Source organism: Clinocottus analis, unplaced genomic scaffold, assembly GCF_023055335.1.
Source record: "Clinocottus analis isolate CAN_PGR_092001 unplaced genomic scaffold, fCliAna1.0.p SCAF_9, whole genome shotgun sequence".
Lineage (NCBI taxonomy): Eukaryota > Metazoa > Chordata > Actinopteri > Perciformes > Cottidae > Clinocottus > Clinocottus analis.
The window spans coordinates 19,144,025-19,160,271 of NW_027176251.1; the positions used below are offsets into that span (position 1 = coordinate 19,144,025).

The 16,247-nt window shown below is 39.5% G+C and overlaps 1 protein-coding gene across 3 annotated transcripts in view; it reads right to left on the reverse strand.

Moving 5' to 3' along the window:
• Positions 1-16,247, reverse strand: part of grik2 (glutamate receptor, ionotropic, kainate 2) — a 231,871-nt gene that overhangs the window by 144,342 nt on the left and 71,282 nt on the right. For all 3 annotated transcript variants that reach the window (XM_068570047.1, XM_068570048.1, XM_068570049.1), the window contains exons 2-4: positions 14,868-15,035; positions 12,998-13,255; positions 291-472 (exon numbers count right to left, since the gene is read on the reverse strand). In XM_068570047.1, the coding sequence (XP_068426148.1) occupies positions 291-472; positions 12,998-13,255; positions 14,868-15,035 (608 nt within the window). The remainder of the gene's footprint in view (positions 1-290; positions 473-12,997; positions 13,256-14,867; positions 15,036-16,247) is intronic.

Here is a 16,247-nt window from a genome sequence, read left to right on the forward strand (position 1 = left end):
TCCACAAAACACTTTGATGTATTGGGTGGTAGAAAATGTGTCAAATTAAATTGTTAATGCAAGTGAAGCCTCAGACTTAAGCGCCACAGTTAGGAGACGAAATAAAGAAGCTGTCTTCTTCCGTTCAGACCCTCACAACTGTCTCCTGCTCTAGTTACCACTTGAGAACCGCCTTCACAAGGATGTAAGAACACAGGTGTGTAAAGTGGTACCTTCAACTATGTGTACACACACACACACACACACACACACACACACACACACACACACACACACACACACACACACACCTGCTTCAGGATCCCAGCAGCCATTTCGTGGCCACAGTCAAATATGATGTGGAACTCTTTCCCCCTCTTCATCTCTTTTAACAGCGGCTTAGCATCCTTGGTGTCTGTCGGCAGCTGCCGGATCTTTAACCGGATGTTGTAGCGGGATGGCGCCTTTATAAGTTCTTGCAACCGAATCAGACCTGTAAGTGGAAGAAAAAAAAACATGAAAGAAATACATTTAAAAGTTGTAATTCGCCCCATTGAAACTGGTACAATCGTCTTGTGGGCAATGTGTTTCCTAAAGGGACATTTCAAATTGATGTCCATACATTTCCACAGTAATTGAGGTAACGGCTACTCTTGATTCATATGGCAGAGGTGGTCATATTTAAAGACGTTTGTTTCTCTTTGACGCCCTCGTCTGCCCTCTCCTGCATATTCTCTATTTGAAACACAAAATGTTTCTTCCTACTGCTTTCCTCCTGTCCTTTGTGTCTTTCCAATATTCTCCACACCAGTTAAGCAGTCTGCCTCGCCTCAGTATCAGCAGACTTTCATCCAGCCATACACATATTCTGACAAAACAGAACAAAAACACATATTTGCAAAGCACTCATCATAGATGATATTGATTCTGTGTTCACTATTGACACCTCTCTTACTCTTCAAGCCACTCAATGTGTTTAGGATATTTGTGAAGTCGAGCTCGCAGTGGAAAATGACTGGCTGTTCAACAGAATCCTAAACATCTTAATTTTGACAAATACAAGTGCACTTTAACGTCCAATGGGTATTTCTCATCTCAGTAGCTGATCAATACGTTTTGTTCTGCAGCAGAGGAACATGTACGTATGTCTGAATGCACTGAAAGAGCTAAGGTTAGTAAGAAAGGCTTTTCTGGTTGATGCACTGTCGTCGTTTTTATTATTCACATCACATGCAGTGCATGTAGTTTGCTAAATGTGGTCTCTATGCATCCAATTGGTGGATTATTTGTACACTTTAATGCTTCCACAATTTGAGTCAATGCTTTATTCATTCAACCTGGCAGATCAGGAAAGAGTCGTACCCATTTCCTAACCTTCACTTTCATTTTGAAAGGTACTGATAAAAACATTAAAAAGGGTTGAACGAGGTGTTGCTCAATTCACATGATGGTGGTCGAGGAGGAACACAAAACAGACCATATGAAACATGTTGGTTACATGGTTGTGGTTCAGGCTCATCGACTTCTCTGTGCCTGTGCAACTCATTCACTAAATACATACATACTGTACAAACACAGACACACACACACACATATATATATATATATATATATATATATATATATATATATATATATATATATATATAATAATATAATTAATATCATGCTTTTTTTGGCAGAACACTCTGTGGATGCTGGCAGAGTCAATGAAAACAGAGTGAAAGGAAAACATATTTACCTCGTACCACTGTAGTGTTTTTACAAAAACAATTAGGAATATTTCTCTATGGTCTCAAAATGAACAATGACTGGTTTTGTAAAGTCATTAGTTAAAATTATTATAATATAGTTCCCACTCAATCCGATTAGAAAAAAAGACAACAATAAAAATATTTGCAAAAAAAAAAAAGAAATCTGATTATATATATATATATATATATATATATATATATATATATATATATATATATATATATATTTTAGTGCTACAATTGAAGTCGACAAAGTAAATGATTATTACACATCAAAAAACTAATGTGCTGAGTTACTTCCATGCTCCTCTAACTCTTATCTAAAAACTAAAAGTAATCACGGAAAATTAATGAAACTATATTCACCACAAGTGAATCCACTCTGACTGGCCCAGATGCTAATTTCGATACCAGTCAGTCCTTACATCAACAAGCAGGCACAACGGCCCGTGTCTCTGCCCACGGCCCGACGTCCCCAGCTGTTCGGCCTGTGGCATTATTTGTTTACTTCCTGCTTCCAGATGAGTGCATTGCACTGTGGGAAACCAGCCTGCAGTCTGCTGGCGCTTCGGCAGCCAGTCGCTGCTTTTCATTAAATCCAACACAGTTTCCCTCACTGATGATGACATCCCCAGAGTGTTGACCTGTGAGACACTGGCAGTGTTCCATTTAACCATCTCATGACAAAGTCCTCAGCTGCTGCTCACAACATCGGAAACACCACTGTGTACAATGTAAACAAAGCACACTATAAAAGGAATGAAGCAAATACACAGAGGGCCAGTAAATATTAGCCATTGGCCCGAATATGACTGTGCATGTGAAAAAGTAACCGTTTAAAATCATGTTAAAGATATTGGCTACGCATACTGTCGAAAAAAGCTCTTCATTATGGATGCAAATTGCAAATTAATTCTGTCACTTGCTCATGTCAGCATATGAACCTGCACCATGGGCAAAATGTATGATATGGCGATGTGTAAATGTAATACAAAAAAATAAATGGATGCTTGTTGTGAAATTTGTAAGTACTCACGAATAAACACATTTCCTGTATCTTATTTGCACAAACCAAAATCTGAAAAATATGTTGTGTTGTAAGTTTAAAAAAACAATATTAAGAAAAAAAGACTTTTTTTGGGAGGTGGTCGTTTATTTATACTCTGCTTATTAAAGAGGTTTTAACTGCATCTCACTGCCTTTAAAAAAATAGGTAAATGTAATATATTGTAACAGGATGGGCGGAAGGGACCAGACATCCGGGCAGCGCAGCAATCACAGGCAGAGCCTTTTCTGCAGGTTTTAAATGGTTTTATTGAAAGAAACAAAATAACTCAAAGGTAGCTCTGTCTAGAACTATCACAACCGGGCCACCACCCGGCTTACCGGTCTCACCTCCGTCGGCGAGAAGAGAAGCCTCTCTTCTCTCGTCGCATCTGCCCTCTCCTCCCTTTCCCTCCCTGACCTTTATAAGCCTCGCTGATGAGGAGATCAGGATCAGGTGAGTCTCGTCCCACACCTGATCCTGATGCTCCTCTAACGCGTGGGTGGAGCCTTCTGGCTGGAATGTAGATGCCTGCAACAACACTTCCCCTCAGGCCGTTACAATATATATATATATATATATATATATATATATATATATAGATATATATATATATATATATATATATATATATATATATATATATATATATATATATATATATACATATATATATATATATACATATGTATATATATATACATATATATATATACATATATATATACATATTTGCTGAGGCCGATACTGTCTCTGAGTAATTGTGTAATGTAATTGTCAGAAACAATACAGAGGAAATTACCTTGGTGTTCGTAATGCAATGTGGTTCTATTCTTATTTGAGTATGAACTTACACATTTGGCTGCTTGTTTCCCTTCATTCATTCTCTCTGTGCCGCATGAGGAAATATCCCTCAGTCTGGGCAAAGGGCCAGAGGTGGAGACTCAACTCGTGAATTTGATGACTACAGTCAAAGCAATGAAAAGAGACTCAGTAGAGACTTCAACACCAACAATACTTGCACTTGAGACTTACAACTTGAAATATCTGATCCAAGTGAGGCCAATGGATTTTAAGAATATTCAACAAAGACTGGCATAAATACTTCTTTTAATCTCAAACAAAAGCCAGTGAGCAGCATCTGATTTACTGTACATGACAGATGGAGAGACGTGTGGACAGATGGACCCATGCTGATCCATTTAGTCTCCCCCATGATTCCACTGGGCTGTCCACCATGCCTGACACATTCTTGGTAAGTCCAAGTAGCGCGAGTAGAGCTTCTCCGAAATGGATGCCACTTTGCTGGGACCAAGATCGATCAGCACTTTCAGCTGGCTTAATTTGAATCTATACAAGTGTATGAAAAGTGTGTGTCTGTGTGTTATATTTGACTTGAGTCCCATCTCACATGAGCGCTTGATATTTGCATGAGTTGTCTTAGGAGGAAAACAGCATCCACTGCTGCAGCAGCAATCGCTGTTTTACGGTTAGTTAGTTAACATCGATAAAAGCAGCACGACATATCTGACTGCTGCACTCGCTCATCATAAACACATGTCGGAGCTCTCTGGCTCTCCCTCGCACTACTGAGATGTCTCTCCTTCCACTCTGCATGAATGATTCTTCCTTCATACCTTTCCAAAAATCTACAGGCACAGTCTCGAAATCTAGAGGGGTAAAATACTGGAGTGGGGGAAAAGAGGGGTGTCAGTGCTGATCAGTATTGACGGTGTTTAATGCGTGGCGACTGCTCTAGGATCCATATTTAACTCTGCATGAATATTTCATCCCGTCTAAGCGTTTATTAGGGGGCCGTCTGGGAGTCTCCTGAGCGTAAAACAGATCGGCCTGCCTGTGATAAATATCCTTGTACGGAAACAGCCCCTCAAGCGTTCCCGTCCCGACTCCCCTCTGAGTGCCTCGCGACAAGGAAGAGGAGTTCCTTTTCAATCATTACCAGTCGCATAGACGTTAAAGTAATTCCCCCAGACAGCCGATCTGCAGCGCTGCATGATGGGAGTAATGGCTGATCAGTTAGTGAGCTGCAGACTCCCAGGGTCAAGGTTAATGTGAACCCTCGCCACATCAGGTGGCTTATTTATGTTCAATTACATGCATGTAACCAGTTTGGTGAAGAATTAAAGCAGACCTGCGGTCAAAGGTTCTACTAGTTGTTCAGGAATGTGGAGTCAGAGCATCCATGCTGCTGTTCCCCCGCTATTAATAAACCCACGGTGTAAATGTGGGCCAGTCGCAAGAATACAAATTGTCTTAGCTACACACAGTTATCCTTGCTCTTAATCATTTCGGTCTGGCGTGAACCACCATTATATCTTTTTGCAATCAACACTTCCCTTTACGAATCCACTCCGACCACATATACAAAGTTATTCTGCCACGAAATGAGTTCAACGTAATTCATTTGGAAATGGGAGCAAATACTGTTAGTCACTATTTGTCTATAAACTGCACCTTAATGAATACATCTAAAAACTCTGTACAATTAATTCTTTTTAGGGCACTTTGTGTGGATTCAATGCTCAAGATAAGCTGGTTGAAACATGAATTTGGTCATTTTCTTCATGGCTTTGTTGCATGTAAAGATGACACGTTGGTTCACATTGGTTGACATGAAGCGGTCCGTACCTCTCTATTTTGCAAAGAAACTTGAAAAAAGAGGATACTTCATATTTTGCAGGTCATTTAAATTTTCTTTTGCAATTTCCAATTTTAACTTTTATAATTTTCTATTTTAGGCCTCAGGTGCTAATTTTCTCTTTTTAGCCAGCACTTCTCGAGAAGTCTGTAATTAGCTTGCTTCATCATGTTTGACTAAATCATTCATACTTGCGCCAGAAATGGGTCAATGTTCTTGCAATACTGTGGTGACTCATGAAGGTAGACTTTTAATTATAAATTGCCTAATGCTCTTTTGTTTTATCCTGGTACAATTGTCATTGACTTGTTAGCGACCACATGCATTTCGAGTTCCAGCTGGGATAAGGGCTGATTTGAAAATACCAATTAACCTTCCTCAAAACAAAAACACAAGACAAAAACTAGGGCTCAGAGCAAGGACATCACTGCAGCTTCCATTAGCATTCCAGCACAGCAAAAGTGGGATTAGCATGGTGAATTGTGAAGAGTCATTGAGCCCTTCTCTAAACAGGCTGTTGAGTGGTAGCGGAGCGTATGATGGGACTGGGACTGCTGGTGTGGAGACACACACACACACACACACACACACACACACACACACACACACACACACACACACACACACACACACACACACACACACACACTCACACACACCAAATTGAAATAGATTATTGGAGTGGTCCTGGGACTGACTGAAGTACACTGAGCGCTCTCTCTGTGGCACAATATATTCTGGGTAGCACTTTATAATAAGTGCACACTATTTAGCATTAGTAAAGCATGAATAAACACTGAATTCATCATTTATAAAGCATTATTCGACCATAAACACTCATGAGTGACTCAATCATATGCAATTCATTAACACAGTTGTATTTGATTCTTGATTAATTAGCTTGGGTTTTCATACTTTATGAATTATGGATTCCCCATTTGTAAATGTATCAAGGCGTTATAGATAATTTTACAAGATCATTTGTGTTAGTAAATGATAAGAAATGCTGCAATTTATAATTAATTCTGGTAGTTACTAGTTGTTAGTTAAGCATTAAGAAGTATGTTCTGTGAACTATCTAAAGTGAAGACTATCTATGCCTTATAAAGCATCACAAACAAGTCATGATGTATTCAGTAGTTACTGGACGTTAGTTAAGTATTAGTTAAGTATGTTTTATGACCTAATCTAAAGTGAAGACTGTTTATGCTCAACAAAACATGTATAAGCAGAAGTCTCATTTATCTTCTCAACAGAAAAGGGAAATAAACAACACAAAGTAATGAATAACATTAATATGATGGTGCGGGTGAGGGGGGGGCATACCCATCAGTGGTTAAGTGTGATAAGTGTTCCATAGTTTGTTGGCACATAGCTACATATTACTGATTATGCTAGCTATGGCTAGCACGCTCGCTCGCCAATTGCAATATGCTGTTGCAAATAAAGGTTAGGTCGTTCAGTTATTCCCTTTGTATCGTGATACTATTAGTGTTTTAGCATATGCTAATCAAAAAGTCTGACCTAGGTCATGAGGTTAATGTACAATATAGTTTAAATATTTCCCTTGAGTCATGATACTGTTGTATCCTGAGCTCCCTCCCATTAAAAGCTAACTGTAATACTCATTTATTGTAATTTGTCAATGCCTTTGACTGAACTATATGCATGCAACTACTGACATTACTATTAAAGATTGTAGTGTATGTTTCCACTACAACAATAAAACTACTACAAATGCTTCTGGCACAAATCTTTAATTATAACTGTGAAAACTACCCTTTAGCACTACGCCTCTTACTATTGTCCATGTTAATGCTTCAAGCCTTCTAATTCCCATTAGCACCCCACCAGGATGTACAAAGATCAGACATGCCCACCCTCTAAATACCAACTCAGCTTGTCAGACATGGCTCTTAATCATTTTTCGTGAATCTCAAATGACCGTTTTGGCATTACACCATGCAGACATTCATATTACTTGTCGCGAACATGCTGTCAAGCTGACCTTTTCCTAAAGCACTACTGCAGACCCCACCATGTCCCGATTCAGGACTCCTTTAGTTAGCATTTCATTTTGGAAAGGATGTGGTAAATATTACATTTTATTTTTACTTTGCACTCAGAGCTTCACAAGAAGTTTCCAAGGCGGAAAAACGGTGAGAAGTTAAAACTCTGCAGAACAATTAAAAATGACTTTGATCTGAGTCACAGTGAATGGCGATGTGATTGGCTGGTTTAATACAGCGTCTCTTTTCTCTTCTCTGCCACCTCAGAGACGGCCTCAGTTCAATTCTTTTCAATTTTATTTGTATAGCCCAATATCACAAATACCAAATTAGCCTCAGAGGGCTTTAATTTGTGTACAACATACAAAATCATCTGTCCTTGGACCCTCACACTGGAAAAAGAAAAAAAACTCCTTAAAAATACTTTTTATTCCTAAAAAAAAGAGGAAGAAACCTTAGGGAGCGCCACCGAGGAGGCATCCTCTCCCAGGATGGGCAGCAGTGTGATAGATTTTATGTGTGGAGTAAACAACATAATTTAATTAGAATGGAATCGATCCATATGACAGAATGTATCCATATAATAGTAGTAGTAGCACTAATAATGGCTAAAATAATAACAGATAAAAGATTACCAACAACAACAACAGCAGTAGTGGATACAATAGATAGTAAGAGTAAGAGAAATGTGACTAATAATAATAATAATAATAAAAGTAGCAATGGTTGTCAGGAAGCATCACGTTTAGAGGCAAACCCACAGTCCAGGTACAACCACAATAACTGTAGAAACCAGGCCATGAACAGAAAGGAGTTGAGTTGGCTGATATTGTTTTTGAGCAATGTTTTTGCACCGTAAGGGTCAAGAAAATGTAACCTCAAAATATCAGATCATAATGAGATACTACGTCAAGTCACAACAGACACTTCTATGTAGTACCATGAAGGTAATGATCTGAAATAAAACATGTGATGAGGGGAGTCAACATTCACTTGATTTAGTCAAGGCCATTTAGTTCCAATGAAGAGAAATACAACATAAAATGAGACATCAACTTCCAGCTTTGTATCAGCAGTTTCTATTTGACCCTTTTATTGTTTCAACAAGACATGATCCCTGTGCACAAAGCCACAAGGAATGCGTTCCCCAGCTTGATGTGGAAGAAGTCAACCGGCCTGCTCAGGGTCTTGACCCAAACCCCACCAACACCTGTGGGATGAAGTGGAACTCACAGACCGCCAGACCTTTTCAGCCGACCTGCATTGTTTATGTATTCATTTAGCTGTTCGACGATAGTTTCCGCGAGTTTGATTTAAATTGGAAATTAATTAGCCTCAAAATGAACAACTGCTCTCTAAACTGCTTAAGAATGTCCTCGGTACACAGCAATCCCTGCATTAAGGGCTTGATTGTTGTGTCTATAAAATGTTCTCAAAATGACGAACAAATGCATTTTTTCAAGGTCCACGGTAACGTCTTCAATTTGATTGCTTTTCTATTTCTATACCAGTTCCTATTTATTCCCATCAATGACAAATAGAAGCAGCAAATCTTCTGGTTTGAGAAGCTGAAAGCCGAGGCTGTACTGTACGGTTACTGACGAATGGCGGTACGCGTGGAATGCGTACTGTGCACAGCAGAAAGAAGCAGTTCTCTCTGAGCCGGTGTTGTATTGTACTAGCCTGTACTCCCTTATGGCCTAATCAAACTATGCAGCAGCAGCAGCGGTAGTGGCGGCAGCGGTGTTCCAGGTAGTTGTATGGATGTTATGGCTGGCTGGGAGAGCTATAACACATGCTGCTGCCATCTCAGTTTTGCCATTATAAAGTTGAGCCGTTAGAGGAGTCCCATTATGGTTATTGATTTGCTTGTTTGCTCCGTGCTTGGTGGAGAAACAGCACAAAGAAAGAGGTAGTTTCCTACTCCCCTTTATATCCCATTCCCGAAAAGCAGACACAATTTAGAACAGCGGGTGGGGGGTCGGGTGAGGGAGGGAGCGGGCGAGGGGGGGGAATTATATGATAATATAAATGTTCTGCTGCGCTGACTTTGCTCAGATCACATCAGGCAATGTGCCTCTTGTACTGAAACAAGAGAAGAAAAAGAATTGAAATAGAATCCTGCCTGAACTTCTTCAAGAACTTCAATTAGATCAGATTTCTCTTTGGCCTCAGTGTCCACCATCAATGCTGTCTGTCCTCGCTATCAGGTCATCTGTGTAAATGTCGACAACGAGAAGGTGAAGCTGTTTGCAGGTCAAGTCAGGATCTCATTTCCTATCACCGAGACAGAAAATCAAGCCACTATTAACCCCATAGTGAACCAGATATGTCCACTTTACAACTTAATTAACAGAGGTGGCAGGATCAGAAACAATCAATTCCTCCCTTAAGCTGCCAACAAGACCTGCAGGGCAAAGACACACACATGAACACACACACACACACACACACACACACACTCTCTCTCTCTCTCTCTCTCTCTCTCTCTCTCTCTCTTACAAATTTAAAATTCAACTGTGGATACATTCCTAAAACTGGTGAGTTTGGTATTCAGTCTTTTCTTTGAATTTGGGTTCTGGTAATGTTAAAAGTGACTTTATTGATCAATCAAAGCCAATTACTTTTACCAGCAAAAATGTGTAAGCTATATTTTCTTCTGTGTGTCAGTAAAGTTAGGTATGTAGAGGAAGAAGAAGTATCCCTATACTAAAAGTATCACTACAACAAAATACAAATATAAATTAAACCAATATCCCTGCATTGAAAATGTTCTGATGAGCCGATTTCTCACATCACAGTCTGTTTACTGTTTACAGCATGTTTACAGCATGTGTAAATAGAAGTAATAGGTTGTATGAAGTCTCCGGTGTCTCCAGGTGGAGCTTTATGAACCCTGATCAATTATCTTAAGTGATGTCGCTTGAGTTAGCCTCAGTTGGAGCTGAGGGCGACACTTTTGAAAATGAAAAAACAATCTCAGGGTGTGAAATTTGAGGTTGACTTTCAGAAACATTATTGGCAAAATGTTCGTGCAGCTACGAAGATAAACTGTGAGGGGAGTGAGGGGTGCAGCTCTGCTCCTGTCTGCCCCATAAGAAGCTCTCCACCTGCTCCAGCTCCAGGTTATGATTGGGGTTAGGTCAAAGGTCAAACCCTGCTGCAGTCTTAGTTGAAAGAGTTTCTGGTGAACCTGTACGATTTCATCCGATTTTTCCGAAATATGACACGGTGCCACCAATGACGGGCATGAAGAATAACTGTATAGTGCGAGCCAATCTTCTTTAATGGCGGTGTTAATAAAATCTCTTTACTGCTGAGCAGTTCATTCTGTAACAATGTTGTCAGATCATCAGGGCTGTAGTTGACATTGAGGAAACAGAGGTCGCGGCTTTTAGTCAGAAAATGAACGAGTTCATGACCCGCAACATTTTGCATTGCTATTTGACTTTCTTTTTAATTTGGATTTGTTTGTAATCTAGGAGATTGCAATTAGCATATGACTTCAAAAAGCAGAGTTTTTGCTGGCCTGAATGCTAAACACATTGAACACACACTGCAGTACTGTGATCTAGGCCGAACTGGTCCCAGTGTGTCAGTTGGATGGAGCTCTGGGAGGCCTGGCAGCCTGTCTCCAGGCTGGCACACTCCCTGACCCCTGGCATATGGTACATGTACCGAGCCTGCTGGCTTATTTGTCGCCTGGTGACCTGGACTGCAATAATAGCAAGGTCTGCTTCCCTGAGTAACAAGGAAAGCATGTGTACTGCAACCTCGCAAGCTCTCTGACTTTCATAAATTATGGAACATCTACAATGGTAATGATACTCGGCTAAACCCGGTGAAAAAAAAAGTCTGCTCGTCCACATTAGTTCAGGTTGTATGTCAAACTTTGAATCTTGCAATATAAAAAAAGACATAAGCGCATGGAGGAAACATACTGTATTTACTAAATCCATAACAATGGATGTGCATATTAACACAAGTAAGACAGCTCACAAATAATGGTGCTGCACATTTATGATCTTGTGTTCTATGCTTTTTTTTATATGAAAGGAAAAAATGAGGCAGACATGCAAGATGCCTGGAAGATTATCAGTGAGGCATGTGGCCTTTAATAAAGCTATCCTCAGCTTCAGTGGCGTGGTTCAAAATATGTAAATATCTTTTTGTCAGTCTGAAGGTTGGTCCTAGCTTGACCTGCCAGATAGTTTGTTGCTCAGAACCATCTGAGAAGCTGTCATTAGAAACTGTTTGAACAAAGGCATGCATCTGTCGGGCTGGAGAGAACACATCTTTTCCAAGTAGCCGTGTTTTGCTCCTCAGTCCATGAAGAAGTACTCTCCTGCTCTGATATAACTAATGCTATTGCAAAATCTATGTCTCATTCACACCAAAGCCATGACCATAGCTGCCATTAGCTCCTCCCAGGATGCTGACTGGTCCACACTCTGGCCTACTGGACACACACATTGCTTGAAGTCTGACAAGATGGATGTGATATGCGATTCCGTAATCCTTGCGCTATCTCGTGACATCAAGAGAATCGAGCTGCTGTGCGAGATAAGGTTGGTCAATCAATTCCGTTCAGACTTAATATCCAAACAGTTATTGGATAGTTTGGCATAGCACGTTGTGCAAACACATGCATGGTTCCAAAGAGTGCCACCATGAGATTAAATGTTTTACTGCAGAATGCATTGTCATGAATACATACTGTAATTTCCTATCAGGATGAATTATGATCATCTGAACTTTTATCTTGCAAAGTCATCTTATCATATCTAATCAGGTCAAAACAGAACTTGCAACTTTACACTATTTTGGTTTGTGACCCAAGTAACTGAAAAAGTATATATATATATATATATATATATATATATATATATATATATATATATATATATATATATATATATATATATATATATAGTAGTTGATTGTACACTTCAGGCTGTGGAAAGTCAAAAAATATCAAATGAATGAGGCTGCAGCATTACTGAGCAAAATGTGTCTCAGAGCAGGTGAGACAAATGTAGTGAACCACATGATATCTTATTGATCAAAGTTATGTTCCATTGCTGCATTCATAGTAATATCATTATAACACTAGTAATACAATTATAACACTAGTAATATCGTTATAACACCAGTCAGTGCTAGTGTGATTTGGAACGATGTTCTACTGCTGAGATTTCACCTTAAGTCTCTAAAGGCCACACACATCAAAGATCAATCATTGCTTAACTTCCTTATACATGTTGTCTCATGGGGTGTGACACTCAAAACTTATATAAATATCCATGTATTTCTGTTGGATTGTTTACATTTGAAAAAATATTTAGGATATAAATATATAGGATCAGTATTACAAATGTTGAATAATCTGAAGGAAAAATCCGAAAGTCCAGGAAATCCAAAATGGCTGTCATCCAATGACAATAAAGATGATGAATGACAGTAATTTAGAAAATTATTGGTTATTAAAAACTACTGGACAAGTTGGAATGACGAAACTGTTTGAAAAGAAGAGGAACATGTGTTGTCTTACCAGTGCTGTCATCATAAACCACAGTGACCGTCTTCCACTTGAAGAAGTGGACCAGGTCCAGGATGGCCCGGCTGAGGGAAGAGAAGTCAGGATAGAGGCTAACGTAGAAGATGTCTCTGTTGTCCGATACTTGGTGCTTCCACTTGGTCTGGATGTGTGGCACCCCCAGGGCGTTGCAAATGGACTGGACCGCATTGGCCGAGGAACTGTGAGAGGGACCAAAGATGGCCGCCACACCCAAAGAGAGCTGGTCACAGGCTAAAGAAGGGGAACATTTGACAAGTTAGCTTTCTCCTACTGTAATGTAGCCAAAATATAGTAGATAATGTACATAAGGCATTTGTGAGTTATTATCTATATGCAACAACTCATCTTTAAGGATATATAATATGTTAATATAATGTATTAGTTCATTTTTATTTATCTTCATTAAAAGGGTAAGTGATATTTTTCTTATTGTCAACAAGTCCAATGTGAAGAGCCAAATAAAAAAGAGAGAATTGTGGGAGAAGTAGAGTAATTTTCTCATAGACTTTGATACAACCAAAAGAGTCGGAGCCTCGTGGCCATAAAGCTATGGGCTTCAACCTGACTACTTTAGTGTATTTGTATTTTAGTTAGTGGTATTATTAATCATGAGGCAAATAAATGCCCTTTAATTAAATCAACAACACCTTTGTGCAGCTTGAAGTTCGCTATCATTATAGCGTTGCTATCAGGAATATGAAATTAGCTGTGATCTGTCTGTGGGAAGTGATATTTAACACTTTTTTTTATTGAAAACCAAACAGTTTGTGGAAGGAAGTAATTAAAATGAAATGTCATCCTAAGTTGCTGAGACAGAATCCATATTAGTGTTCAGAGGCTGCAGTAGTGAGGCTTCGCTAATTAAAGGTAGATTTATTAAAGCCAATGATCATTCGACATTGACAGAAAATGTTTGTATTTTTAGAGCCTTAGGGCTGCAGACAGGAATTCACAAAAAAGGGAAAGTTTGAATTTGGTTTTGACATGAGATTTGTTGATAATCAGGAAACTATCAAATAACACAAGCCTTATCCTTAAATCAAGAAAGACACTTTGAGACAAATGATTTTGATATAAATTGTGAACGGGCCAAGATAAAGAGAAAAACAATAAGTTACAGACGACCAATTTGATAGCATAGATATGCACCATAATCATCAAATACCTCACAGGTTGACCTCACTTATTCTGTTTGGTCACGCGTGCCATGCGTGTATGTATGCATAAACATACACATATATAATATATTAAAGTTGTTTACACAACCTCTACTACATTGCTTTTACACAATAGAAAGCTGAAGCACTAAGGCAAATGGTGTGACCAATTGAAGCTTGCTTTCATGAAATTGTGTTCGGGGCAAATACAAACAACTGCACTGTCTTTGTATTAGCTCGACTGTGCACTCTAATCACCTTTTTAAGGGAGTTGGCGAAATCACTGATGCAGGATATAATGGCCCGTAATTGATAAGAGACTTGAAATGTCAGCCTGATGCACACACAAAACTGATAGATTATAGCACTTTATTGGCTGTCTCTGGGGGCCAAACCGGTCTTTGAATTACTGCCGCTGAGTCATTACCTGGAACCAATCAATTCTCTCTGTTTACATTTGAAGTGCTCAGCCATTTCTCCCTCGCCTGATTATAATTGTCACAATCTAAGCCACTGGAGCTCACAAGCCCTCGAATGGGGAATACATCTACAATGCAAAGCAGCTATGGGATAGCGTATATGCTCACACACACACATTCACACGCTCCCTACATACACAAACACACGCAGCACCTAAAAGCATGCCAACACCGGAGGCAGGTCTTCCGATCACAAAACACAAATACCTTTCCTGGAGGCTTCAAAGCTGTCGTAGATGTTTATCCTTTGGATGTCGTAGGTGAGCGTGGTGTTTGGCAGTAGGGTTCTGTTCCTGTTGATTGTGTTTAAAGCAAATTTAAAGGCTAGTTCCTCAGCACCGGATGGACCGCTTTCAATGGACTCAAATATCCCCCCTGTCAAAGAAAGACGAAAAAACTGATTAGTGATATATCAAGGTTGAATAGTTTTGATTAGAAAATATGCTTTGCAAGTAAATCGTGTCATTACAGTGGAATTCATTGAAAAGTTGTTGTTGCAGTTGTGAGATTATTAAAAACGAGAGAGATGTATCAACCGCACACCAGTCTTCTTCTGGATCAGTTAAATGTTGAAAAACAACGTTAGTGCATTACATGACTAAATACTCATCAAAGGAATCCAAAGTTTGAGTAAATGAGTGAACAGTGCTGTGTATAGCTGAAGGGGCGGAGCTTCAGGGCTCAGCAGACTTCAACATGTTGTCCTCTGTGTGGCTTTATAGGCCACGGCTCATTGACTGCAGATCAGCTTGGCTGCTGGATGATGGATGTACTAACATTACAACCAAACTCTTTCCCTGGAGCACATTGGGGACCGGGAGCCAGGCAGTCGCCCCATTCTAAAAGGGCCACGCATTTTGAACCACCAAAAGATACGTCCCCAACAACAATCCACGCAGCAATACAGGAAACCACGAAATAGGTCCATTCTCAGCGTGCATGCCGCAATACAAAAATAGGATTTCTAGATGCATTTCGGCTCCGGCCAATAGGGGAAACAGTGACGCCTGGAAGCAACATAAACTGTGATGTTTACAATACAGTGTCATTGCACCTATTGGTTTACCCTGCCTATATTTCTGTCAAGACCCTAACTCTAACATTGGCACCCTCTGTCTGATCAGCCCTGTCCCATTAAGACCCCAAACAAGCCGAGTTCTCATTCCCATATGTTCTCATGTTCATCAACATACAAATATGGGAGAACCCTCAATGTAAATGACAACGTTTAATTCAGATATTTTTAAATATATTTTTCTGAATCTTAAAAAAAAAATTCTGACAATGTTTTCTTCTTCATTTGTTCGACATGGCCAACCTTGTCACCAATTAGATCATCAATATTGGATAATACTGCAAAACCCTAGTATTATGCTCAATAACTGCTTATTAAAGCCTTGAACACCCACAGGGGTGTTTGCAGCTAATCTGGCTGATTAGACCTCTTTTCAGGACTCTGGAGCGTATAGACAAATTGAGTGATGTCTTGGTCTCCTGTTAGCTTAATTAGACTTGGTTGTTGAATTAAATTACACCTTTATCATTCTTATTGGCAGATGAAGATTTGTGACTGAAGAAATCTCCATC